This window comes from Lichenostomus cassidix, chromosome 1Aa (assembly GCF_008360975.1).
Source record: "Lichenostomus cassidix isolate B80296 chromosome 1Aa, HeHo_3.0, whole genome shotgun sequence".
Taxonomy (NCBI): Eukaryota; Metazoa; Chordata; class Aves; order Passeriformes; family Meliphagidae; genus Lichenostomus; species Lichenostomus cassidix.
The window spans coordinates 580,175-606,957 of NC_139480.1; the positions used below are offsets into that span (position 1 = coordinate 580,175).

Below are 26,783 nucleotides of genomic sequence, written 5' to 3' on the forward strand. Positions count from 1 at the left end.
CGCGTCAGGGAGCGCGGGAAAAACAAACATGGCGGCGGGCCGGGCTGAGGGGAGATGAGGGAGGAGCGGTGAGCGGCCAGAGGGGCGGGAGCGGGACGGGATGGGAGAGCTAGGGGTGGGAATTGGGGTCGGGATTAGGATCGGGGCTGGGATTGGGGTCCAGACTGGGGTTGGGTTTGGGGTCAGGGCTGAGGTCAGGGTTGGGATCAGGACTGAGGTTGGATCGGGTTGGAGACAGGGATGGGGATTGGGATAAGGATTGATTTGGGATTGGATCGGAGTCGGGAGTGGGATCACAGTCTGGGTCAGGATTGGGGTTGGGATCAGAACTGGTGTTGGGATCAGGATTTGGGTTTGGGGTCAGGATTGTGATCAGGGTCGGGACTAGGGTCAGAATCAGGGTTGGGTTGGGGTTGGGAATGAGGCTGGAATCTGCTATTGGGATTGGGATCAGGGTCAGGATCGGGATCAGGATCAGGACCAGGGTTGGCAGTGAGGGTGCAATCTGCATTGGGATCGCACTGGGGTCAGGATTGGGGTCAGGCTGTGCTTGGCCTCACTGCTCCCATTCCCAACCCAACAATCCCACATTCCCCACCCTATTCCCCACTCCATCCCAGCTGGAACTCCATCGCCATTCCTCCCTCCCTGCCAGCCTCGAGGTAAATTTGGGATTTTCCATCGGGAATCCAGGATGGAGGAGGTGCAGTCCCGATTCCAGCACCTCCTGCAGCCCATCCGAGACCTCACCCAGAACTGGGAGGTGGATGTGGCTGCCCAGCTCGAGGAGTACCTGGAGGAGGTAATGGGCTCACCCCAATCCCAAATCACCCCTGTGCTCCCCAAACCCCAAATCCCAATCACCCCTGTGCTCCCCAGATCCCACAGGAACCATCCTCTCCTGTGCTCCCCAAACCCCAAATCCTCTCCTGTGCTCCTAAACCTCAAATGAATCATCCTCTCCTGTGCTCCCAAACCCCAAACCCCAAACCCCAAGTGAATCCTCCTCTCCTGTGCTCCCCAAACCCCACGGGAACCATCCAAACCCCAAACCCCAAATGAATCATCCTCTCCTGTGCTCCCCAAATCCCGTGGGAACCATCCAAACCCCACGGGATCCTCCTCTCCTCGCGGTTCCCCAGCTGGATCAGATCAGCATCTCCTTCGACGGAGGGAAAACCACCATGAACTTCACGGAGGCAGCGCTGCTCATCCAGGGCTCAGCCTGCGTCTACAGCAGGAAGGTGAGCCTGGGGGGATGGCCTGTTCCTGAGCCATGGAACAGCCCAAAATACCCCAAAATGTCCCATTCCCTGAGCCCTGAAATACCCCAAAATATCCCTAAAATACCCCATTCCCTGAGCCCTAAAATACCCCCAAAAAATCCCATTCCTGAGCCCTGAAACAGCCCAAAATAGCCCAGAATGTCCCATTCCCTGAGCCCTGAAATATCTCAAAAAATCCCATTCCCTGAGCCCTGAAATATCTCAAAAAATCCCATTCCCTGAGCCCTGAAATACCCCAAAATATCCCTAAAATACCCCATTCCCTGAGCCTTGAAATACCCCAAAATAACCCAAAAAATCCCATTCCTGAGCCCTGAAATACCCCAAAATATCCCTAAAATACCCCATTCCCTGAGCCCTGAAATACCCCAAAATAGCCCAGAATATCCCATTCCCTGATCCCCAAAATATCCCATTCCCTGAGCCCTGAAATACCCTAAAATACTCCCAAAAAATCCCATTCCTGAGCCCTGAGATCCCCCAAAATACCCCATTCCTGAGCCCTGAAATATCCCAGAATATCCCATTCCCTGAGCCCTAAAATACCTCAAAATACCCCAAAATATCCCATTCTGTGAACCCTAAAATACCCCAAAATATCCCATTCCCTGAGCCCTGAAACACCCCAAAATACCCCAAAATATCCCAAAATGTCCCATTCCCTGATCCCTAAAATAGTCCAAAATACTCCAAAATACCCCAAAATATCCCATTCCCTGACAAAATGACAAAAATCCCAGGGATTTCCCCAAATCTGACCTCGGAATGGCTAAAAAAAATGGAAAAAATCCACAAAACCCCACAGAACTGAACTCCATCTTCCCTGGCTGGAATTCCCTGAGGTTTAGGGTTTTTCCCAGGAATTCTCTCCCACATTTTCCCAGCTCCAGGGTTTTTTTTCCAGGTGGAACATCTCTACAACCTCGTCTACCAGGCTCTGGATCACATCTCCAAGAAGAAGTGAGTGGGATTTTCCCTTCCCAGTAGGATTTTTCCCTTCCCAGGGTGAGATTTTCTCTTCCCAGTGAGATTTTTCCCTTCCCAGGATGGAATTTTTCCCTTCCCAATGGGATTTTTCCCTTCCCAGGATGGAATTTTTCCCTTCCCAATGGGATTTTCCCTTCCCAGTAGGATTTTTCCTTCCCAGTTGGATTTTTCCCTTCCCAGTAGGATTTTTCCTTTCCCAATGGGATTTTCCCTTCCCAGTAAGATTTTTGCTTCTCAATGGAATTTTCCCTTCCCAGGATGGGATTTTTCCCTTCAGCATCCCTGCTGTGGCTCTGTGTTGATTCCAGAACATTCCCACTCCCATCCCTGCTCTGGGAAGTTCCTAATTCAGAAGAAAAAAAAAAAAAAAAAAAAAAAAAAAAAAATTAAAAGGCTTTAGAAACATCCCAGGCTCAGGAAGGAAATCAAGGATAATAGAACCAGGGATAACAAAATAATCAGGGATAACAAAGCCAGGGATAACAAAATTAGGGATAACTAAATCAGGGATACCTAAATCTGGGATAACAAAATCAAGGATAACAAAATGAAGGATCATTCACCTCCTGAAGGAAGTTTAAATGATTTAAAATCCAAAGGAACCCGAATGAGCAATTCCCAAAATCCCAATCCCTCTGGGATTCGCTGCCAACCCCTGTGGATTTCCACCCCGGAGGGCAATCCCATTTTCCCATGGGATATTCCCATTTTTCCCACCATTCCCGTTGTCCCAGGAGGGAGAAGCTCCCCACCTCCCTGCGCCCCGACGGCCGCGACGCCGATGCCATCTTCCCCGAGGAGCAGGACGAGGTGACGGGTCCTGGGTGTCCCTGCTGTCCCTGGTGTCCCTGGGGCTGAGGTGACACTGCTGTCCCTGGTGTCCCTGCTGTCCGTGGTGTCCCTGGTGTCCTTCAGGGTCCCTGGGTGTTCCTCGGTGTCCCTCAGTGTCCTTGGGGTGTCCCTGATGTCCCTGGGGTGTCCCCTCATGTCCCTCAGTGTCCCTGGGTGTCCCTCGGAGTCCCTCAGTGTCCCTGCTGTCCCTACTATCCCGGGTGGCCCTGGGGTGGCCCTGGGGTGGCCCTGCTGTCCTTCAGTGTCCCTGGATGTCCCTCAGTGTCCCTGGGTGTCCCCTCATGTCCCTCGGTGTCCCTGCTGTCCCTGGGTGTCCCTGGTGATGTCCCTGGTGTCCCTGGGTGTCCCCTCGTGTCCCTCAGTGTCCTTGGGGTGTCCCTGGTGTCCCTCGGTGTCCCTGGTGTGTCTCAGTGTCCCTCAGTCTCCCTCAGTGTCCCTGGTGTCCCCGGGGCTGAGGTGACAGTGCTGTCCCTTAGTGTCCCTGGTGTCCCCGGGGCTGAGGTGACAGTGCTGTCCCCCTGGCAGTTCCTGTCCCTCGATGACATCCCCGAGGTCTCTCCGGCCAGCGTCACTCTGCGCAGCGACCAGCAGCCTGCGGTGAGGAGCCAGCTGCCTTTGAGCGCTCTTCTTATTCCTTCTTTCATTCCTCATTTCCTTCCTTTTATCTCTCTTTTTTCTCTTTTTATCCTTATTTTTATCCTTCCTTTTCTTTCTCTGCTTACCACTCCTTTTCCTCCTTTTATTTCTCTTTCTGTTCCTCTTTTTCCTTCTCTTATTCCTCTTTTTATCTCTCCTTTTCTCCTTGTTTATCTCTCCTTTTCCTTCTCTTTCTTATTCCTCCTTTTCCTCCTTTTATCTCTTCTTTCCCTTCTCCTTTTCCTCCTTTTATCTCTAATTTTCCTTCTCCTTTTATTCCTTCTTTTGTCCCTCTTTTTCCTCCTTTCCTTCCTTTTATTTCTCATTTTATCCCTCCTTTTATTCCTCCTTTCCTCTCTCCTTTTCTCTCTCTTTTTTCTCTTTTTATCCTTATTTTTATCCTTTCTTTTCTTCCTCTGTTTACCATTCCTTTTTCCTCCTTTTATTTCTCTTTCTGTCCCTCATTTTTCTCTTCTTATTCTTCTTTTTCTTCCACTTTTCCTCCTTTTCTCCCATTCCCTGTGAATCCTGAGGCCACCCAGCAGCGATGGTGGCCTTGGGGACAATGCCACCATGCTGTCCCTTGCCAGGCTGTGAAGCTGCTTCCCCTGATCCCGATGTGCCTCGTGCCCCCGGATGAGACCGAGAGGAGGGAGAACCCCCTGCTGAGGTGACACTCCTGGCAATGTCCCCTGTCCCCTCCCTGCTCTGGGTGGGAATGTCCCATGTTCCCTCTCCAGTTTCGATATCTTGGGAATGTCCCCTGTCCCCTTCCTGCTCTGGTTGATTCTCCTGGGATTGTCCCCTGTCCCCTCCCCTGATCCATTTGGGATCTCCTAGGAATGTCCCATGTCCCCTCCCTGCTCCAGTTGGGATCTCTTGAAATGTCCCCTGTCCCCTCTCTGGTTGGGATCTCTTGAAATGTCCCCTGTCCCCTCTCTGGTTGGGATCTCTTGGGATTGTCCCTTGTCCCCTTCCTGCTCTGGTTGGGAACGTCCCTTGTCCCCTCCCCTGCTCTGTTTGGGTATCTTGGGAATGTCCCTTGTCCCCTCCCTGCTCTGGTTGGGAATGTCCCCTGTCCCCTGTCCCCTCCCAGCTGGCACCCCTCAGCACAAATCCCCAATTCCCGCTGCATCCACGAGGAGCAGGAAGATCCCAGGATGTTCAGTGACATCCAGGCAGGGCTGGGGTGTCCCTGGGCTGCCCGAGGGGACTCTGGGGACACCCCAGGATGTTGGGGACACCCCAGGACTCTGGGGACAGCCCGGACCCTGTGGCCAGCCCTGCGGTGACTCCCCAGCCGGCGGGGCGAGGTGCTGGCGAGCCGCAAGGATTTCCGGATGAACACCTGCACTCCCCACGCCAGCGGCGCCTTCCTTCTGGAACCTTCCGGGCTCCTGCCCAGCCTCCCGGCCACAGCCCCAGGTACTGGGGGCTCGGGGTGAGTGTCACCGTCACTGTCACTGTCACCGCCGGCAGCTCAGCTGTCCCTGTCACCTGGCAGGAGCTCGGGGATCAGCGGAGCAGCCCAGCTCTGGAGCCGGCATGGCGCCAGTGAGAGAACTGAGCTTCTCCGAGGAGCCAGGTGAGGGTGACACCTGCTGGGGACATGGTGTGACACCTCTGGGGACACCCAGGGGACACTGTGGCCGTCCAGGTGCTGCCAGGAGGGTGAGGGGAGCCTTCATCCCTCCCAGCTCCTCCCAGGAGGGTGGGATTGGGAACAGGGAATGGGAGGAGAGGGAATGGGCTCAGGGTGGGCAGGGGAGGATTTTTGGGAATTCCTTCCTGGAAAAGGTGGTTGAATTCCCATCCCTGCTGGGATTTCAAAGCCCTGCAGGGATTTCAAAGCCACCTGGATGTGGCACTTGGGGACATGGCAGTGCTGGGAATATTTGGATTTGGGTTCAGAGGGATTTTCCAACCCACCCAACTCCACAATTCCTGCTCTGCCACCCTGGGAAGCTCCCAAGAGGTTCCTTGGCAGGCAGGCAGGCAATGGGGAAGTCCTGGGAGCTTCTCCAGCCTCTCCCCATTGCCACCTCTCCAGGAGGTGACGATGACAATGACAATGACAATGACGATGACAATGACATTCCCGGCGCCATGGAGGATGACATGGAAGTGGCTGTGACACCTAAGGAACACATTGAAGCTCAGAGGGTCTGTGTGGGGAGCTGCCTGTCCTCCTTCCCTAATCCCTGAACTTCCCTGGAATCCCAGAACTTCCCTAGATCCCTGAAATCCCAGAGCTCCTTCCCCACATTCCTTCTTCCCAAAATTCCCAATCTTCCCAGAGCCTCTTGTTCCTCCCCAGAGCCCTTCCCAGCAACCCCTCACTCCCTCTTTGGGCTCCTGGAGCTCCTCCCTGGCAATCCTGGACCCCCTTATCCCATCCCTGGAGTCCCCAAAGTCCCCTCAGTGTCCCTCTCTGTGTCCCCAGAGCGTTCCCCAGTCCCGAGGGTACATCCTGCGGGAGAGACCTGCCAGCCAGGACCCCAAACCCCCCAGCAAGGTAAGGTCTGGGGCTGGGAGATCCCAAATCCAGCAGGATGGGACCTCTGGGATGCCCTGTTGCCAACCCCGGGAGCTGTGGTCACCCAGTGTCACCCCGTGGCAGGAGGTGACAGATCCGTGGCAGTGCCTCGATCCCTTCGCAGAGACCGAGGAGAAACCCTTCAAGAAAGGTATTTTTGTCCCACAGAGGGTCATTCCTGGCCAGGTGTCCCTTAGTGTCCCCAGTCCCACTGTAGGTCATTCCTGTCCCACGGGAGGATCATTCCCAATCCCACAACACCCAGAAGATCCCCATCCCCTTGGGGTGGCAGCACACCCAGTGTCACCTGTGTCACCATTGTCACCCGTGTCACCCGTGTCACTGCAGGCAGACCCTTCAGGTGCCCCACACCCAGTGTCACCATTGTCACCATTGTCACCCGTGTCACCATTGTCACCCGTGTCACTGCAGGCAGACCCTTCACGGTGCCCCACACCCAGTGTCACCTGTGTCACCATTGTCACCTGTGTCACCCGTGTCACTGCAGGCAGACCCTTCAGGTGCCCCACACCCAGTGTCACCATTGTCACCATTGTCACCCGTGTCACTGCAGGCAGACCCTTCACGGTGCCCCACACCCAGTGTCACCCAGTGTCACCTGTGTCACCAGTGTCACCTGTGTCACTGCAGGCAGACCCTTCCAGGTGCCCCACACCCAGTGTCACCCATGTCACCCAGTGTCACCTGCAGGGAGTCCCTTCCAGGTGCCCCACACCCAGTGTCACCTGTGTCACCATTGTCACCCGTGTCACCATTGTCACCCGTGTCACTGCAGGCAGACCCTTCACGGTGCCCCACACCCAGTGTCACCATTGTCACCATTGTCACCCGTGTCACTGCAGGCAGACCCTTCAGGTGCCCCACACCCAGTGTCACCATTGTCACCCGTGTCACTGCAGGCAGACCCTTCACAGTGCCCCACACCCAGTGTCACCATTGTCACCTGTGTCACCATTGTCACCCGTGTCACTGCAGGCAGACCCTTCACGGTGCCCCCCGGGCTGGCTGACCAGGTGGGAGGCAAGAGGAGCAGGACTGACCACAGGGAGCTGCAGGACTTTGCCAGCTGGTACTCCGAGACCTGTGAGTGACCCTGGGGGACACCATCCCAAACCTGGGCGTGTGGCACTTGGGGACACGGCCGGGATGGCCTTGGTGGCACCTCGATGGCTCAGAGGGATTTCCAACCCGTCAGTCTGTGGAATTCTCGTTCAGTGATTCCTGATTTGCTTCCCACAGATGACAATTACATCCCAGAGGGCAGGAGGAGCAGGAGGAGAGGTCCCACCTTTGCAGGTGAGGGGACACGGGAGGGACAGCCTGGGGACAGCAGGGATGGCATCCTGCAGGGGCAGGACACCCCAAAGTGTGAGGGGACACAGGGAGGGACAGCTTGGGGACAGCAGGGATGGCATCCTGCAGGGGCAGGACACCTTAAAGTGTGAGGAGACATGGGAGGGACAGCTTGGGGACAGCAGGGTGACATCCTGCAGGGGCAGGACACCCCAAAGTGTGAGGGGACATGGGAGGGACAGCCTGGGGACAGCAGGGGTGGCATCCTGCAGGGAAATGACACCCCAAAAGTATGAGGGGACATGGGAGGGACAGCTTGGGGACAGCAAGGATGGCATCCTGCAGGGCAAGGACACCCCAAAAGTATGAGGGGACATGGGAGGGACAGCTTGATCCTGGAATGGGGGAGGATAAAAAGAAAGGGGACCCCAAAACTGTGGGAAGAGAGTGGAACTGGGGGAAGGATAAAAGGGAAAGGCACCCCAAAACTGGGAAGAGGGGACACAAAGGATGGCATCCTGCGGGGAAATGACACCCCAAAAGTGTGAGGGGACAGGAGGGATGGGATCCTGCAGTGGGGAGGGGACAGAAAGGAAGGACACCCCAAAGTGGGGTGGGACAGCCACCAGCTCCTGCTGTGGGAAGGATAAAGGGAAGGACACCCCAAAACCGGGCAGGGGGAGCCTGGGCAGGTTTTTGGGGTCGCAGAGGCTTCACCCCAAATCCTGCTCCCCACAAACCCCCAGACCTGGAGGATCTCTACTGGCAGCACTTCAAGGAGAGGCAGGAGCTGCTCAGGAAACTGCAGAAGCGTGAGGTGAGTGAGGCTGGGGGGGCCTGGGGGTGCCCAGTTTGGGGTCTGGGGGTGCCCAGTTTGGGGTCTGGGGTACCCAGTTTGGGGTCTGGGGGTACCCAGGGGGTTTTGGGGTTCCCAGGAGGGTTTTGGGGTGCCCAGTTTGGGGTCTGGGGGTACCCAGGGGGTTTTGGGGTGCCCAGTTTGGGGTCTGGGGGTGCCCAGGGGGTTTTGGGGTGCCCAGTTTGGGGTTTGGGGTGCCCAGTTTGGGGTTTGGGATGCCCGGTTTGGGGTCTGGGGGTTCCCAGGAGGGTTTTGGGGTGCCCAGGGGGGTTTGGGGTGCCCAGTTTGGGGTCTGGGGTGCCCAGGGGGTTTTGGGGTGCCCAGTTTGGGGTTTGGGGTGCCCAGTTTGGGGTCTCAGGGCTGTTTTCCCCCAGGAATCCCCGCGGGATCTCGGCTGGCAGGAGCAGCAGCGCGAGGATGAGTGTGAGGAAGGAGCAGGTAGTGAACCCCAAATCCCAAATCCCCAAAGTTCGGGGTCTGTCCCCTCATCCTGGGGGTTTGGGGACACTGCGGTTCACTCAGGGGTCACTCAGGGGACACTGAGGGTCACTCGGGTCACTGAGAGGTCACTGAGGGGACACTGAGGGTCACTCGGGGCTGTCCCCATGCTGGCAGACGATGACATGGAGCACGAGGATGTGGAGCCCGAGGCGCTGGAGGAGCTGGGAGAAGGAGCAGCCCCGGGTGAGCTGCTGACCCCAAATCCCCCAAACCCCCCATGCCATCTGTCCCCGGGGGTCCCCTGTGTCCCCAGGGGTGTCCCCCATGCTGGCAGTGACCCCCTTGTCCCACAGAGCCCCCGGAACCCAACTATGAGGAGCTGGTGCGCAGGAACGTGGTGGGTGTCACTGGCGTTGGGGTGTCACTGGGGTTGGGGTGTCACCGGGGGGTTGGGGTGTCCCCGGGAGGGTTGTGGTGTCCCTGGGAGGGTTGGGATGTCTCTAGAGGATCAACGTGTCCCCAGGATGGTTGGGGTGTCACTGGGAGGGCTAAGGTGTCCCCAGAGGGTCAGGGTGTCCCCAAAGGGTTGGGGTGTCCCCAGGAGGGTTGGGATGTCACCAGGAGGGTCATGGTGTCCCCAGGAGGGCTGGGATGTGCCCAGGATTGTTGGGGTGTCCCTGGGAGGGTTGGAATGTCCCCAGAGGGTCAAGGTGTCCCCAGAGGGTCAAGGTGTCCCCAAGAGGGTTGCAATGTCCCCAGGAGGACTGAAGTGTCCCCAAAAGGCTGGAGGTGCCCACAGCAGGCACAGGATGCCCCAAAGGCTCAGGGTGTCCCCAGCAGAGTTGAGATCCCCTAGAGTGCTCAGGGGTGTCCCCAGGAGGGTTGAGGTCCCCCAGGGTGCTCAGGAGTGTCCCCATGGCTGTCCCCAACGCTGTCCCCGTGTCCCCAGGAGCTGTTCATGGCCAGCTCGGAGAAGTACGCTCAGGAGACAGAGCTGTCGCAGCGCATCCGGCTGTGGGAGGAGAAAATGGAGTCCCTGCTGCAGGAGCAGGTGTGCCACGGGGACAGGGACAGGGGACAGGGACAGGGGACAGGGACAGCCTGGGCTGGGAAAGGACCGGAGCAGGCACTGACCACCTGGGGCTGGCAGAGCCTTGGGCACCTCTCTGCCCCCCTGAGTCCCTCTCTGCCACACCTGAGTGTCCCCAAGCCTGACTGTCCCCAGTCCCACCCCGTCTGACCCCCTGTGACCCCCCTGTCCCCCAGGAGACCCGTGTCCCCTTCAATGTCCATGCCTACGGCCTGGCACTGGCTGGGTGGCACTCCTGAACCCTTTCCTGTCCCCTTGTCCCCCAGGAGATCTGTGCCCCATGCAATACCTGTGGGCACAGGCTGGCACCGGCCTGGTGGCACTCACTGTCCCCTCTGTCCCCAGGAGAGCCATGTCCCCTTGATGTCACTCACTGTCCCCTCTGTCCCCAGGAGAGCCATGTCCCCTTGATGTCACTCACTGTCCTTCTGTCCCCAGGAGATCTGTGTCCCCTTCGATGTCACTCCCTGTCCCCAGGAGAGCTGTGTCCCGTTCAATGTCACTCACTGTCCCCAGGAGAGCCGTGTCCTGTTCGATGTCACTCACTGTCGCTCTGTCCCCAGGAGAGCCGTGTCTCTGATGTCACTCACTGTCCCTCTGTCCCCAGGAGAGCCGTGTCCCCTTCGATGTCCGCGCGTACGGCGAGGCGCTGGCCGGGCGCTGTGGCTCTCTGGGCCAGTGGCACTCTCTGGCCAGCCTGGTGGCCGGCCAGCCGCCCTTCGAGGTGTGCCGCTACGTGCTGGCCATGCTGCAGATGGTGAGCTCTGGGTGTCCCCGCGTGTCCCCAAGCGTGCTGGGACACCGTGTCACCCCGGTGTCACCCTCTGTCCCCTCAGGCCAACGACCAGGTGGTGGAGCTGGCGCAGGACGCGGGGCTGGAGGTGGCAGTGGACACGGCGAGGCTGCGGCTGCTCTCCACCCGCCTGGCCCACGAGAGGTTCCACAACTACCAGCTGCCCTCCCAGAAGGACCCCCAAGACCCCAAATAAACCCCAAAAACCCCTTTTTCCCAAGGAAAGCCTCCCATGGGGGAATGGGATTGTGGGTGTTTTGCATTAGGGACAAGTTTTTGGCGTGAGAAGCACTCGGAATAAACATTTTCCTCAAAGCTAAGGCTCCTGGTTCTCTTTTTCACTGATGGAATTTTAGGAATAAGAGTGAAAAAATTAGTCATTTAACAAGTCTCCTACAAGGCCCAGGGGAAAAAGGGAAAAGGAATTATTAAACCCTTTTATTTTTACTATTAAGTTATTAAAAAGAGTGAACAGCTGATGAATTTTAGGTTTTTTTTTTCAGGTGTAGCTTTCCCTCCCTGGGGTCCCTGGGGGGCCGGGTGGAGTTGTTTTGGTGGCTTTTGGGAGGATTTTGGAAGTCTTTTGGGCTTGTCATGGCTCTGTCCCTCCTCATGTGACACCTCTAGGGGACAGTGGGGTCTGTCACAGCTCTGTCCTTCCTGATGTGACACCCCTGGGAAGCACTGGGGTCTGTCAGGGCTTTGACCCTCCTCATGTGACATCCCTGGGGACACTGGGATCTGTCACGGCTCTGTCCCTCCTGATGTGACACCCCTGGGCACCTGTCCCTCCCCGTGTGACACCCCTGGGGAGCACTGTGGTCCATCATGGTTCTGTCCCTCCTGATGTGACATCCCTGGCCATCTGTCCCTCCCCTGTGACACCTCTGGGGGACAGCGGGGTCTGTCACAGCTCTGTCCCTCCTGTGACACCCCTGGGCATCTGTTCCTCCCCATGGGACACCTCTGGGTGGCACTGGGGTGTGTCACGGCTCTGTCCCTCCTGATGTGACACCCCTGGGCATCCATCCCTCCCCATGTGACACCCCTGGCCATCTGTCCCTCCCCTGTGACACCCCTGGGGGACAGTGGGGTCTGTCCGGGCTTTGTCCCTCTTGTGACACCACTGGGCATGTCCCTCCCCTCGTGACACCCCTGGGGGACAGTGGGCTCCACCATGGCTCTGTCCCTCCCCATGTGACACCCCCGGCCACCCGTCCCTCTGTCCCATGTGACACCCCCGGCCATCCATCCCTCTGTCCCATGTGACACGCGGCTGTCACCCCCCTCCCCGCACCCCAACTCACTCCGTGCTCCATTCCCGCTCAGCTCAGCCCGTTTATTCCCCTCCGGCGGGCGCCAGCGGCTCGTAGCTCGCCATGTGTCCCTTGACGCTCCGCGCCACCTCCTCGGCCGTGCGGGACCGGCCGTAACAATCCCGGAAAATCCCGTCGGGATCCACGAGGAACGTGAGCACCGAGTGATCCACGATGTAATCCCCGTCGGCGTCCCGCGGCCCCGCGCTCACGTACACGCGGAACGCCGCCGCCGCCTGCCGCACCTCCTCGGGGCTGCCCGTGAGCCCCACGAGGCGCGGGTGGAACTCCCGCAGGTAGCTGCGCAGCGCCGCCGCGTCGTCGCGCTCGGGATCCACGGTGACAAAGAGCGGCTGCACGGGCGGCAGCGTCGCGTCCTCCTCCAGCAGGCGCACGGCGCGGCTGAGCCGCTCCAGCTGCTCGGGACACACGTCGGGACAGTGCGTGAAGCCGAAGTAGAGCAGCACCCAGCTGCCCAGGAAATCCGCCTTGCGCCGCCGCGTCCCCGCCGTGTCCTGCAGCTCGAAGTCGCCTTGTCCCAAGGCCAGCGCGCGGAGCTCGCGGAGGCGGCGGGAGCGCTGCTGTCGCTCCTTCTGGTGGCGCAGGTAAAGCCACCCCGCTGTCGCCGCGCCGGCCACTGCCCCGGCCACCGCCAGGCGATGTCGCAGGGGAAGCCGCGGGGCGTCGCGGGCGGTGTGGAGGTGGCGGCGGGGGTGGCACTGGGGGGGTGGTGGGGACAGGTGAGGGGCCAGGTGAGGGGACAGGTGAGGGCACAGCTGCTGGACGGGGCGCAGGGAGCGCAGCATCGCTGGGGGCTGTGGGAGCGGCAAGGGGGGGGTCAGGCTGTGTCCCTGTGTCCCCCCGGCTAGGCTTTGTCCCCAAGTGCCACCTGACCCCTCATTCCACCCCTCCTGACACCCTCAGACCCCCACTTTGTCCCCCGATGTCCCCTGACTCCCACCTGTTCCCGCTATTCTCGGACCCCCACTCTGCCCCCCCTCGCACTGCCACCCCCCAGCCGTGCCCCCGTGTCCCCTCACCCCCCGTGCTGTCCCCGCTGACCTCTGACCCTTGCCCGGTGACCCCGCGCCCCGTCCGCCGCCCGTGCCGCCCGGAGCGGTCACACCTGAGCCGCCGGAACCGGAACTGGAACTGGCGGGAAGGGCGGGGCTAATAGGAAAAAGGGCGGGAATAACGGAGGGGGCGTGGTCCGCACAGCGCACAGCCAACTAGAGGGGGCGTGGTCACGGCGTAGTGGGCGTGGTCAACGGAAAGGGCGTGGTCATGGCTCCGCGCATTCCCCGCTTTCACCACCAGATGGCGCCACCGCGCCGCGCCGCCCCCGCTCGGTCACCGGGAGGGAATCGCGACAGGGTGACAATATCGGGATCACTGGGGTTTATTGGCAGCCCCGGCACGGCCCGGGGGTGGCTCTGAGGGCAGGATGGTCTCAGCCACCAGCGGCGGAGGGTCCCGGGGGGACTCCGGGCCGAGGCACAGCGCGTCCTGCAGCTCCCGCCGCGCCTCCGCGCCGAGCGTGCCCTCGTGGTGCAGCCGCAGCCAGGGCTCACCTGGAGGGGAAATTGGGTTATTTGGGGGTTCGGGGGGCTCTGATCCCCCCAGGTATCCCCCCCAACCGCGGTGCAGCCGCAGCCAGGGCTCACCTGGGGGGATTTGGGGTTATTTGGGGGCTCGAGGGGCTCTGATCCCCCCAGGTATCCCCAGACTGCTCCCGAGCCCCGCTCACCTGCCCGCAGGTGCTGCCCGGTGCCCACCAGCAGCTCGGCGCCCACTCGTGGGTTCACAGCGTCCCCAGCCCGCGATCGCCCCGCGCCCAGGCGGTGCAGCACCCGCGCCAGGGGCAGAGCGCGAACCTGCTGCACCCAGCCTGCGGGAGAGAGCGGTCAGGGGGACAGGGACATGGGGGGCGACAGGGACATGGAGGGGACAGGGATATGGAGGGGACAGGGACACGGGGGTACAAGGACGTGGATGGTTCAGGGGGGCACGGGGGCGTCAGAGGGGTTCAGGAGGGATCAGGGACATGGTGGAGTCAGGGGGATGAGTGACCTAGGGGGATCCCCAGTCTGGGGGGATCAGGGACACGGGGGACACGGGGGACAGTCCCCAACTTGGGAGGAGAATTGGGGGGGGTCGGGGGAGGAATACGGGGTGAAGGGAGGGTGGGGGATTTAGGGTGGGCAGTTTGGAGTGGGCAGTTTGGGGTGGAGTATTTTGGGGTGTGCAGTTTGGGGTGAGCAGTTTGGGGTGGGGGATATTGGATGGGCAGTTTGGGGTGGGGTATTTTGGGGTAGGTATTTTGGGGTGGCTATTTTGGGGTCGGGTCTCCCCTCACCTTCCCGCGGCGCGGGCAGCTCCTCGCACACCTTGGCCTGGCCCAGGAGCTGGCGGCGCCGCTCGGGGGTCCCGGCGCAGAGAGCCCGGGCGGTGTCGGGGGACACGCCCTGCGCCCCCAGCATGGCCTCGAAGGTGCGCAGGGCAGAACCATCGTCCAGAGCCCGCGCCAGGCGCTCAGCGCCCTGCTGGACCCCCGCGGCCATCCCGCACTGCCACAGCAGCACCCCGCCTGCAGCCGGGAGGGGACAGCGCTGGGACACCCGCGGGGACACCAAACATTGCCTTGCCGGCACCCCGGGAGGGGACAGGGATGGGACACCCGCGGGGACACCAAACACTGCCCCACAGCCCCCCTGCTCCATCCCGCACTGCCACAGCAGCACCCCGAAACCGGGACAGCGCTGGGACACCCTCAGGGACCCCAAATCCTCGGGGGAACCCCAAAACTCTGCCCCCTGCGCCCCCACCCAGCCCTGCTCTGCCCCGCTGCACAGGGAGGCGATGACGGGGACAGGGAAGGAGAGCCCAGGAGGCGACAGGCAGAGCTGGGGGGACATCGGGGCTGGGGGGTCAGGACTGGACACAGCACCCTTGTCTGCCGCCCTCGTGTCCCTTTATGTCCCCTCGTGTCCCTTCATGTCCCCCAGTGACCCAGGGCGGTGCCGCAGGTCGGGAGAGCTGCCTCCCTCCCTTGTCCCCAGTGTCCCCCGGTGTCCCCAGTGTCCCCCACTGACCCAGGGCGGTGACGAGCTCCCGCAGGTCGGGGGGTCCGCCGCCCCCCAGGCACTCGAGCGCCTCCAGCACCTCCAGCGCGTTGCCCACCGCTCTGCCCAGCGGCTGCTCCATGCGGCTCAGCAGAGCTGCTGTGCGGATGCCCAGCTGCGTGCCAACCTCCACCTGCGCGGGGACACGCGGGGTGACAGCGGCTCGGGGACAGCGGGCAGGCCCGGCCGGGGCAGGGCAGGGGGATCCCGGGGGTCTCACCAGGCTCCTCGCCAGCTCCCGCGCGCTCTCCTGGGTGGGGTACAGCGCTGCCTCCCCGAATTTCACATCGAGCACCAGCGCCGAGAGCTGCTCCGCCGCCTTCTTGCTGAGGATGGAGGCTGAGGGAGGAGGATGATGGATGAGGAGGATGGCGAGGGGCCGGGGGTCACCTCCCAGTGTCCCCGTGTCCCCCCGTGTCCCCCGTGCCCCCGTGTCCCCGTGTCCCGTACCGGTGATGAGGGGCAGGCTGTCCACCGTGGCCGTGACGTCGCGCAGCCCGTAGAGCACTCGGTCTGCTGGCACCAGCTCGGCGCTCTGCCCCACGATGCAGCAGCCCACGCGGGACAGGATGTGCTGCATCTGCGGCAGCGAGACCCGTTGGTGCCCCGGTGGCACCTCAGGGACATCCCACTGTCACCCCACTGGCACCCCACTGGCACCCCACTGGCACCCCATTGCCACCCTATTGCCACCCCATTGGCATCTGCACCCCATCAGCACCCCATGGACACCCCACATCCCATTACCGCCCTGCCAGCACCCCAACTGTCACCCCAGTGTCACCCACCCCCCTTTGGACCCCACGGGCACCCCAGTGTCGCCCCGGTGGGACTCCATTGTCACCCCATCTCACCCCACATCCCATGGGCACCCCGTTGGTCCCCCAGTGTGACCCCATTGTCACCCCACACCCCCCGAGCCCGGTGCCCGCAGGGTGCCCGTGCTGTCCCCATCTGTCACCTCCTCGGGGCTCTGCGAGACGCGGAAGCCAGGAATGGCCTCCAGCTTGTCCAGGGTGCCGCCGGTGTGGCCCAAGCCGCGCCCGCTGATCATGGGCACCTGCGGTGGGCACAGGTGGGCGCGGGGACTCGGGGACAGCCCGCCCGTCCCCACCCCGCCACCAGCTCCCCCTCACCTTGCAGCCACAGGCGGCCAGCGCGGGGGCCAGGGCCAGGCTGACCTTGTCCCCAACGCCACCGGTCGAGTGCTTGTCCACCAGCAGCCCGTGCCAGGCGGGTGGCCAGGCCAGCGTCCGGCCCGAGCTGGCCATGGCCTGGGTCAGTGCCAGCGTCTCACCCGCGTCCATGCCCCGCAGCCGGATGGCCATCAGCATGGCACCTTGGGGACACTCTGGCTGTCACCTCAGTGCCCTCCCCTGGCCCCCCACCCTGCTCCGTGCCCCACAGCCGCATGCCACCAGCCTGGCACTTGGGGACATGGCCAGGGCTGGCTGTCACCCCCTGCTCCTTTCCCTGCCACCCGCAGCTCCGATCCCCAACCCTAGCTGGGGTGTCCCTGTTGTCCCCCCAGGGTGGTCCCCAGCCACCTCCCCTGGCCATGACCCTCTGTCACATCCCGGTCCCCCTGTCGCCCCCCAGGGGACGCCCCAGCTGTGTCCCCTCCCCAAGACCCCTCGGTCACATCCCGGGGTTTCCCTTGCTGTCACCCCGCTGCTGTCACCCCCCGTGCCGTGTCACTGTCCTGGCCGTGTCCCCCCGGCTCTGTCCACGCTCCGTGGTCACATTGCCGCGTCCCCCGCAGTGTCCCCCTCCAGGACCCCCCCGGCCCGGGCTGTCCCCCCGCCGCACCGATCTGTCCCTGCTGCGCGCTGCCCTCGGTGACTCCGCGCACGAAGCTGCGGATGTCGCTGTCCTCCAGGCGCTCCCCGTCCCGCTTCTTGCGGATCAGGCTCGGCAGAGGCGGCGGGGCGTCCATCGCTGGCACCTCGGCTGGGGACAGCTGGCAGCCCGGTTGGGGACAGCTGGCACGGCGGTGTGGCAGCGGGGACAGCCCCGAGTGGCACGGCTGGCACTCGATAGCCCGCACTGCCGCGCCCCGGTTGCCCGGAGCCGCCAGCCCGGCCCCGCACGGCCTCGCCCGGTTCCTGCCCGGTTCCTGCCCGGTTCCCGCACGGCCGCGCCTCTCCCGGCTCTGCCCGGACCTGCCCGTGCCCGCCTGGCTCCGTGCCCGCTGCCCGCGGACTCTGAGCAGGGGACAACGAGCGCGGCACGGCAGGGGCCGCGGCGGGGGGTGGCACTGGGGTGACACGGGGGGTGACACGGGGGTGACACGCCAGGTGGGTTTCCCCAGGTCTCTCATTCACGGTTGGCACTCCCGGATGGTGCCAGGGGGCTCTGCCAGGGAGCCTCACAGACCCCACAGAATGGGGGAAACCCTCCCTGGTCGGTGCCCCAAGAGCTCTTCACGCCCCGAGGTCCTGGGTGGGACGGGATGGGATAATGGGATGGGACATTGGGATGGGATAATGGGATGGGATGGCATGGCATGGCATGGCATGGGGCGGCAGTGGGACTGCAGCCGGCAGAGGGCTGCTCGCACACCCCTCACCCCTGGCACGTTCCACCCCACCATGGACTCCCCTCTCGGCGCCCTCGCCAGGATCCTCCCAGCCGGGAAATCCTCGGGAATGGGAAAGGGCAGCTTGTGGGGATCCAGCGCCCCCCAAATCCTTCCCCGTGCGACGCAGAGACACAAAGCAGAACGAGCGAGTGCTGCTGCAGGTCGTGTTTGTCACAGGCGGGCAGTGCCACCAACGTCCCCGCTGCCCTACAGGTACGACGAGTCCATGATGGGCACCACGGCCTCCGAGTGGCGCACGCCGAACGACGTGCCTTGCTTCTGGCTCTGCGGGGCGACACAGGCGGTGACAAGGTCTGTGGGTCCCTGTCCCCCCACAGGCCACCCGTGCCTCTGTCCCTGTCGCTGTCCCTGTCCCTTGTCCCATCGCTGTCGCTGTCCTTGTCGCTGTCCCTGTCCCATCCCTGTCCCCCAGGCCAGCCCTGTTCCTGTCCCTGTACCTGTCCCTGACCCTGTCCCATCCCTGTCCCTGTCCGCCAAGCCAGCCCTGTCGCTGTCGCTGTCCCTGCCCCTGTCCCAGCCCCTGTCGCTGTGGCGCTCACCTTGTGCGGGGGGCTGTAGTCGCTGGGCCCGGGGGTGATGGCGGCCGGGGGGGTTCTGCCCCTGCCCGCCATGGTGCAGCGCGGAGCTCGCGCCATGTACACGTCCGTGTTCACCGGGGCGTAGCTGTTGGGTCCGGGGACCTGCGGGGACAGCGGGGTGACGCGACCCTCTGGACCCCCAGCACCCCACAACCTCGGTACCCCAGCCCCCTGCATCCCTTGGCACACCAAACCCTCAGATCCTGGCATCCCACACCCTTGGCACCCCAACCCCCCAGGCCCTGGGCACCCTGCATTCTGGGTGCCCCTGGATCTCAGCACCCCACATCCTTGGAACCCCAACCCCTGGACCTCAGCACCCCTCAGCCCTGGTATCCCAATCCCTCCCACCCCTGGTACCCCGACCCCTCAGACCCTGGCACCCCACACCCCTGGCACCCTGCACCCCTGGCACCCTGCACCCCTGGCACCCCACTCCCTGGACGCTGGCACCCCAACCCCTTGGCACCCCAACCCCTTGGCACCCCAATCCCTTGGCACCCCAGCCCCTCGGCACGCTGACCCCCAGCCCGCAGCCCCCCAGCCCCACCTGTCTCTCATCCTGGAAGATGCTGGCGCTGCGCCCCGTGATGGTGTATTCGGGCGCCGATTTCTTGACCAGCTGCCGCGGTCCCATCACGGGCGGCAGCTGGTAGGTGGCAGGGCCTGGGGGGTGACACGGCTCAGGGGACACGGGGGGTCACACCCCAGGGGTGGGGAGGGAAGGCTCAGTGCCGGGGCGATGAGGGGCTCAGAACAACCTGGGGGTGTTGGGGAGCCCAGGCTGGCCCGGGGGTGGGGGATCCCAGCCCAGGAGGAGATGGGGGGCACAGCCCAGAGGGGATAACGGGGATCCCAGCCCAGGAGGAGATGGGGGGCACAGCCTGGCCCACGGGGAATGTTGGGGTCCCAGCCCAGCCCAACCTAGGAGGAATGAGGGTGTCCCAGTCCTGGAGGAATATGGTGGTCCCAGCCCGGGGGGGATACTGGGGCTCCCAGCCCGGGGGGACACCGTGGGTCCCAGCTCAGCCCAGGTGGGATGTTGGGATCCCAGCCCAGGAGGAAATGGGGGTCCCAGCCCAGAGGCAATGATGGGGTCCCAGCCCAGCCCAGGAGGTGTTGGGGTCTCAGCCCAGGTGGGATGTTGGGGTCCCAGCCTAGCCCAGGAAGAATGAGGGGGTCCCAGCCCAGCCCAGGAGGTGTTGGGGTCCCAGCCCATTCCAGGGGGACACCGGCAGTCCCAGCCCTGTCCCCTCCCCTACCTGGGGTCTGCTCCGGCGGGGCCGCTCTCTTGCGGGAGCTCATGGAGCAGGAGGGAGCCGAGGGCAGGGTCACCCTGTTCGCCAGCTCCGGCGAGTAATGCGCTGCGCGGGGCGAGCGGGATGAGCAGCGGGCAACCCTCGGGGGTCCCGCCGAGCCCCCGGCCTGCCGCCCGCCACTCACCTGGCCCCGGTGTGCTGCTGAGCTTCCTCTCGCGGGCTCGGCCGCCCATGGTGAAGGCGGGGGCGCGGTGCTGCCCGCGCACGGTGAAACCGGAGGGCACGAGGTACTGCGGGCCGGGCGAGCGCGGCTCCGCCGTGCCCCCCATGCGGTGGCCGAAGCTGAAGGCGGGGGCGCGGCTGCGGGACGGGTCGTGCTGCTCGAAGCCTGGCGAGGGGCAGGGGCTCGGTGTGACACGGCCGCCACCCGCCGCCCCCGCCGCCCCCGCCGCCCCCGCCGCCCCGCACTCACCGACGCTGCCGGGCAGCCCGTACTTGGGCCCGGGGGTGCGGAAGTGGTACGCGATGGGCGCCCGGGGCCGGTGCGGTCTCCAGGGTCCCACCCAGTCGTGCCCGGACATGGGGCGTTCTGCTGGCGGCGCGCCCCCCTCAGCCTCGGCCTGCTGCCCCTCCCCGGAGCCCTTGGGGCGGGATGCGGTTGCCCCCAACGCGGCTGCCCGGCCTGGACGGGGTGGCAGCGGCGGCGCCCGCGGTGCGGCGGTGGCGGTGGCGGTGGCGCCGCGGTGACAAGTGACACGGCGGGGCGGCCGGAGCGGGCGGCGGGCCCGCGGTGGCCGTGGTGTCACAATGGCCGAGAGGTTCCAGGGCTTTGTCGCCCCGCGCTCGGCGGCCCGAGGTGACAACGGTCACGGCGCCGGGGAAGGAACAGCGGGAATGGCGTGGATGGAGCCGCGCGCCCCATGGATACATGGAACACCTCTTGGATACATGGAACACCCCATGGAACACCCTATGGATACATCCCAAAGATACACCCCATGGATACATCCTAGAAATACACCCCATGGATACATGGAACACCCCGTGGAACACCCCGAAAATACACCCCATGGATACATGGAACACCCCATGGATACATGGAACACCCCGAAAATACACCCCATGGATACATGGAACACCTCGTGGAACACCCCGAAAATACACCCCATGGATACATGGAACACCCCGTGGAACACCCCGAAAATACACCCCATGGATAAATGGAACACCCCATGGATACATCCTAAAAATACACCCCATGGATACATGGAACACCCCATGGATACATTCCCTGGATGGATCCCGACGGATCCATCCTAAACAATACACCCCGTGGATACACCGAACACCCCATGGATACATCCTGATGGATTCATCCTAAAAATACACCAAAAGATGCAGCCCGGGCCCCCCATGGATACACGGGACACCCCATGGATACACCCCAAAAATACACCCCATGGATACACCGAACACCCTATGGATAGGAGACATCCTGGTGCCCCATGGATCCATTCCAGCACCCCATGGATAAACCCACAGCACCCCACGGATCCATCCCAGCACCCCACGGATCCATCCCAGCACCCCACGGGTAAACCCACAGCACCCCATGGATCCATCCCAGCACCCCATGGATCCATCCCAGCACCCCACGGATAAACCCACAGCACCCCACGGATCCATCCCAGCACCCCACGGATCCATCCCAGCACCCCATGGGTAAACCCACAGCACCCCATGGATCCATCCCAGCACCCCATGGATGCAGCACCCAGCACCCCATGTGCGAACCCCCCCGAACCCCAAATATGAACCCACAGCACCCCATGGATACACCCCTTTACCCCATATAGGAACTGCCATTGCATCCCATACATGACCCTCCATGGGGGGACATGGGGACACGAGGGCACGGGGGGGACATGGGGACACGAGGAGAGGGGACAGAGGACACAGGAGACACAGGAACTGACTGAGACCCCCAGAGGCTACCTTGGGGACACCTCCTGGGGACATTCCTTGCCCTGAGGACACCCCGTGTCTCAGGGACATTCCTTGCCCTGGGGACACCCCCTGCCTCAGGGACACTCTTTTTCTATGGGACACCCTTCCCTTGGGGACACCCCCGGCTGTGCCCTCCCCGTCCCCCCGTGAGGATCTCGGGGGCCACGCGGGTCCCTGTCGCCTGTCGGTGTCACCCGCGGGGCGCAGACACAGCAAGGGGACACGGGGAGTCCTCCCGGTGCTTCGGCAGCTTTATTAGGGGATCCCCATGGCTGGGGGGGTTTGGGGGTTGGGATTTGGGGGCAGGGCAGGGATTTGGGGTCCTGGGTTCGGGGACAGGAGGGGGACTGGGGACAGGGGTGGGTGTGGGGCAGAGGGGCAGAGGTTAGGGGGCTGGATATAGGATTGGGGTTTGGGGTTTGGGGGGACAGGAGGTGAGATTTGGGGGGCGAGATGTGGGGTTGTGGGGCCAGACGGGGGGGAGTGGATGTGGGGCAGGGTTGGGGGGCTTAGGGGGACAAGAGGTGACATTTAGGGTCAGGAGGTGGCATTTTGGGGTCAGGACAGGAGCGGGGGTTGGGGTCTGGGACGGGGCTGTGGAGTTTGGGGGACAGGAGGTGGGATTTGGGGACAGCAGGTGACATTTGGGGTCAGCGCAGGGGTTTGTGGGGCAGGACAAGGGGTGGGGGTGATGTCCCCGAGGCGGGGGGCTGCCCAGGGGTTGGGGACAGCTCGGTGGGGTGGCGGGGAGCTCCCCTCGCCCCCCTAGGCCGGGTATTTGCAGATGAAGGGTTTGCGCTCCCCGCACGCCTCGCCTTCCCACGCCATGAACCCTGCGGGGACACCAGGGGTGGCAGCTGGGACAGAGGGGACAGCGGGGACAGCCGGACACCCCCTGAGCCCCCCTGAGCTCCCCGACACCCCCTGACCCTCCCCAACACCCCCTGTCCCTCCCTGACCCTCCCGCCCCTCCCGGACTGTCCCATGGCACCATTGTCCCCTCCCCGGAGCCAGGGACACTCTGTCCCCCACCCCCCAAATTTCCAGCCCCCCTGACCTGCCGAGTCCTCCAGGGCTATGCAGGGATGTCCCTTAGGGCCATCGTCACCTTCCCAGGCCCAGTAGTGCCGCGGGGAGCCGTCAGCCCAGAGCCACGCCTGGCGCTGTGACAGGAGGGACGGACGGGTGACACAGGGGACAGGTGGGACAGGTAGGACAGGGGGACAGGTAGGACAGGTAAGAGAGGTAGCACAGGTGACACAGGGGGCAGGTGGGACAGGTGACACAGGTGACACAGCTGACAGGTGGGACAGGTGACACAGGTGACACACGGGGACAGGTGGGAGAGGTAGCACAGGTGACACAAGGGACAGGTGACACAGGTGACACGGGGCAGGTGGGACAGGTAGGGCAGGTGGGACAAGTGACACAGTGGGACACATGGGAAGGGTGGGGCAGGTGACACAGGTGACACAGGTGACAGTACAGGTAGCTGGCAGGTAGCAGTGCCGGCAGGGGACATCGGGCTGGGGCAGCAGGGTGTGACAGGGACAGGGTCAGCGTGAGGGCAGCGAGCACAGGGCTGGGACAGGCAGGGCACAGGCACAGATATGGGCACAGGTGGCACAGGTAGAGGTGGCACAGGCACACGTACAGGCAGGGCACAGGCGGCACAGGTGGCACAGATGGCACAAGCAGGGTCACAGGTACAGACGACACAGGTACAGGTAGCACAGGTGACACAGGTGGCACACACAGGGTCACAGTGCACAGATAGAGGCATAGGTGGCACAGGTGGCACAGGTGGCACAGGTGGCACAAGCAGAGTCACAGGCACAGGGAGCACAGGCGGCACAGATACAGGCAGAGGCACAGGTTACAGTGGCACAGGTGACACAGGTGGCACAGCTGGCCCAAGCAGGGTCACAGATGGCACAGCTGGCACAGGTGACACAAGCCCAGCTGGCACAGCTGGCCCAGGCAGCACACGCAGTGTCACGAGTACAGATAAAGGTGGCACAAGAACAGGTGACACAGCTGGCACAGGTGACACAGGTGGCACACACAGGGTCACAGGCACAGGTAGCACAGGTGACACAGGTGACATAGGTGAGACAGGTGACACAGATACAGGTGGCACAGGTGGCACAGATACAGGTGACACAGGTGACACAGATACAGGTGGCACAGATACAGGCACAGGTGGCACAGGTAACACAGGCACAGACAGAGGCACAGGTGGTACAGATACAGGTGGCACAGGCGACACCGACACAGATATCACAAGCAGGGTCACAGATACAGGTGGCCCAGGTGACACAGATACAGGTGGAACAGGTGGCACAGGTGGCACAGGTAACACAGGTGGCACAAGCAGAGGTGGCACAGCCGGCCCATGCGACACAGACACAGCCGTCCCAGCCGTCCCCTGGCCGTCCCAGCCGTCCCCTGGCCGTCCCCCGGCTGTCCCCCGACTGTCCCGTGTCACGCACCCTGCGGTGCAGGCCGATCCACACGCTCTCTCCCTTCTCCCTCTCCCTCTCCCTCTCGCTCTCCTCCTCCTCCTCTCCCCGCGGCCGCCGCGCGATGAAGGCTGCGAGCGCTCGGTGCTCCTCGGGGCTGTGCAGCGACGCCAGGTGGCCTCCGCGGGTGGCCTGGCACCACGCCTGGGGACACCGCGACATCCGGGGGGTGGCCTGGGGGTTTTGGGGACCCCCGGGCACCCCCCGGCACTCACCTCGGCCTTCCTCCAGCTCAGCTCCTGCCCGAAGTAGCCGTAGCAGTGTCCCTCGAAGGACAGCCACCCGCGGGGACACCTGGTGGCCTCGGCCCCTGCGGGGACAGGGGTGTCACCGGTGCCACCCCGAATCCCGCTGGGGGGCTCTGGGGGGCTCAGGGCAGTCCCGGGGCCTTTTGGGGGGTTGGGGGAAAGGGAGAGGGGGAGGAAGAGGGTGGGCTTGGGGGTGGTTTTGGGGTCTCGGGGTCAGTTTGGGGTCTCGGGGTCAGTTTTGGGCTCTCGGGGCTCGGTTTGGGCTCTCGGGGGAAGTTTGGGGTCTCGGGGTCAGTTTTGGGGTCTCGAGGGCAGTTTTGGGGTCAGTTTTGGGGTCTCACCCGGCAGCACGAGGCAGCCCAGCAGGCAGAGCCCCAGCAAGGCAGCAGAACTCATCATTGTCACCCTTCCTGCAACGGGGGGGCTGCAGGGGGATGGGGGGGGCCGGGAACCCTCCCAGCGCCCACCGCCCCAGTTCCGGCCCCAGTGACCCCCAAACACCCCAATCCCTATCCCAGTGCCCCCCAACCAACCCTCACAACCCCACTCCCTCCTAACCAACTCCCACCGCCCCAATTCCTGCCCCAGCACCCCCCAACCGCCCCCACCGCCCCATTCCCTACCTCAGAGCCCCCCAATCGCCGCCCAGCACCCCAATCACTACCCCAGTGACCCCACCGAGTCCCCACTGCCCCATTCCCTACCCCAGCGCCCCCCAACCAACCCCCACCGCCCCATTCCCTACCCCATTGCCCCCACCCAGCTCCCCTTCACCAGTCCCAGCACCCCCAGTTCAGCCCCCCAGAGCCCCCCTAGCCCACCGGCACCTCGGCAGCTCCCGCGGGGATCGGGCGGAGGGTGACAGGGACACCCCACACTTTATAGGGTCGCGGCGGGTGGGGCTGGCCGGGAGCAGCCACTCGTGGAGCCACCGCCCCGCTGGCGCCGCATCAAAGGACAGGTGACGCTGCCACCCCCCCGGGCAGCTCCCCTGGGCACCCCCAGCCCCGCGACACCACCCCGAGACCCTCGGGACCCCCGGGGGGACAGCGCGGGTCCCGTGGTGACACCGCCAGCCCCGCTGGTGGCCCCGCGGTCACCGTGACGCACCCGGGGGTCCCTGGGGGGCTCTGGGGTCACCCCGTGGCGGAGTGGGGGGACAGTGCTGGGTCATTGTCACAGATCCGGGAGGGGGACAGAGCCGGGGGGACACAGGGGGACACAGGGGGACACCCAGGACAGCTGCCAGCCCCGGGAGTGCCCCCCGCGCTGAGTGAAGGTGCCGGGGGGTGCGGGGGGCAGGCGGGGCTGGGATCTGATAGGGAATGTGATTGATAAGGGAACTGATTGATAAGGGATTGGATTGGGGATCTGATAAGGGAGGGGGAGCGGCTGGGGGGGACACGGACCGAGGGACACGGAGTGAGGGACAGACCGGGGGACAGACCAAGGGACAGACCAGGGGACAAGGACCGAGGGACACGGAATGAGGGACAGACCGGGGGACAGAGCAGGGGACACGGACCGAGGGACAGACCGAGTGACACGGACAGCCACCCGCGCTCCGGACCCCAGGCCAGCCCACCCAGCACCCACTGGTGGCCCTGAGGTCCCCACAGCCCCCAGGACAGTGCAGGTCCGGCCGAAGGGACTCGGGGGAGGACACGGGGACAGGATGTCACCCCAACATGAGGGAGGGGTGCGGGACATCCCCGGCCGCGGGGGGGTGACGGTGACACTACGGGACGCTCCTCGGGCGGGGGTGGCCGCGGGGGTGTCCCTTGTCCCTGTCCTGTCCCCTCTCCCGGGGGTCTCTGTCCCTGTCTCCTCTCCCGGGCTGTCCCCTGTCCCCGTGCCCGGCCTGGCCCCTCCCTCTCCCACCGGTGGCTCCAGGCTGGCGGCGCCGGGCAGGGAGGGGACGCTGCCAGCGCGGTGCCACCCGGGGCGCGGCGACCCCCGGGCAGGACACGGCCGAGGGGCTGTGCGCAGGGCCTGCCGGTGCCGCCGTGCCCCGCTGGGCACCCCCGTCAGCGGGGTGGGGCTGGGCACGGAGCTCCGGGCTGGGCACGGGACACCGGGATGGGCCACGGAGCACCGGGATGGGCACGGGACACCGGGATGGGCACGGATAACAGGGATCAGATCACCGGGATGGGTATGGATCACCGGGCTGGGCAAGGGACACCGGGAGGGGCACGGGACACCAGGATGGGAATGGAGCACCGGGCTGGGCACGGGACACCGCGATCAGATCACCTGGAGGGGAATGGAGCACCGGGAGGGGCACGGGACACAGGGACGGGCACGGGACACAGGGATCAGATCACCGGGATGGGTA

General features: G+C 63.7%; 5 protein-coding genes across 5 annotated transcripts; 1 reads left to right on the plus strand and 4 right to left on the minus strand.

Moving 5' to 3' along the window:
• The first annotated feature begins 654 nt into the window (after positions 1–654).
• Positions 655–11,032, plus strand: NCAPH2 (non-SMC condensin II complex subunit H2). Its single transcript, XM_085080936.1, has 20 exons — positions 655–802; positions 1,143–1,244; positions 2,191–2,246; positions 3,008–3,083; positions 3,651–3,722; positions 4,352–4,431; positions 5,062–5,186; positions 5,266–5,346; positions 5,812–5,924; positions 6,205–6,276; positions 6,382–6,448; positions 7,294–7,401; positions 7,558–7,614; positions 8,358–8,428; positions 8,842–8,905; positions 9,083–9,151; positions 9,262–9,305; positions 9,858–9,959; positions 10,606–10,755; positions 10,835–11,032. Exons 1-20 carry the CDS (start codon positions 695–697, stop codon positions 10,985–10,987), a joined length of 1,770 nt encoding a protein of 589 aa, XP_084937062.1. The 5' UTR covers positions 655–694; the 3' UTR covers positions 10,988–11,032.
• A 1,084-nt stretch (positions 11,033–12,116) lies between these two features.
• On the minus strand, positions 12,117–13,272 carry SCO2 (synthesis of cytochrome C oxidase 2). The gene is made up of 2 exons (XM_085080951.1): positions 13,170–13,272; positions 12,117–12,922 (listed from the first exon to the last, which is right to left on the minus strand). Exon 2 carries the CDS (start codon positions 12,911–12,913, stop codon positions 12,131–12,133), a length of 783 nt encoding a protein of 260 aa, XP_084937077.1. The 5' UTR covers positions 12,914–12,922; positions 13,170–13,272; the 3' UTR covers positions 12,117–12,130.
• Positions 13,273–13,490: 218 nt separating this feature from the next.
• TYMP (thymidine phosphorylase) lies at positions 13,491–17,221 on the minus strand. Its single transcript, XM_085080965.1, has 9 exons — positions 17,039–17,221; positions 16,366–16,568; positions 16,191–16,289; positions 15,680–15,809; positions 15,450–15,568; positions 15,200–15,362; positions 14,464–14,694; positions 13,855–13,995; positions 13,491–13,678 (listed from the first exon to the last, which is right to left on the minus strand). Exons 1-9 carry the CDS (start codon positions 17,163–17,165, stop codon positions 13,497–13,499), a joined length of 1,395 nt encoding a protein of 464 aa, XP_084937091.1. The 5' UTR covers positions 17,166–17,221; the 3' UTR covers positions 13,491–13,496.
• A 739-nt stretch (positions 17,222–17,960) lies between these two features.
• CIMAP1B (ciliary microtubule associated protein 1B) lies at positions 17,961–20,494 on the minus strand. Its single transcript, XM_085080979.1, has 6 exons — positions 20,141–20,494; positions 19,853–20,056; positions 19,672–19,773; positions 18,960–19,075; positions 18,371–18,511; positions 17,961–18,095 (listed from the first exon to the last, which is right to left on the minus strand). Exons 1-6 carry the CDS (start codon positions 20,247–20,249, stop codon positions 18,018–18,020), a joined length of 750 nt encoding a protein of 249 aa, XP_084937105.1. The 5' UTR covers positions 20,250–20,494; the 3' UTR covers positions 17,961–18,017.
• Positions 20,495–22,012: 1,518 nt separating this feature from the next.
• Positions 22,013–25,349, minus strand: LOC146443001 (rheacalcin-1-like). The gene is made up of 6 exons (XM_085081069.1): positions 25,273–25,349; positions 24,787–24,855; positions 24,413–24,507; positions 24,168–24,341; positions 22,733–22,838; positions 22,013–22,508 (listed from the first exon to the last, which is right to left on the minus strand). The coding sequence occupies exons 2-6, from the start codon at positions 24,842–24,844 to the stop codon at positions 22,441–22,443; spliced, it is 501 nt and encodes a 166-aa protein (XP_084937195.1). The 5' UTR covers positions 24,845–24,855; positions 25,273–25,349; the 3' UTR covers positions 22,013–22,440.
• Positions 25,350–26,783: the final 1,434 nt, after the last annotated feature.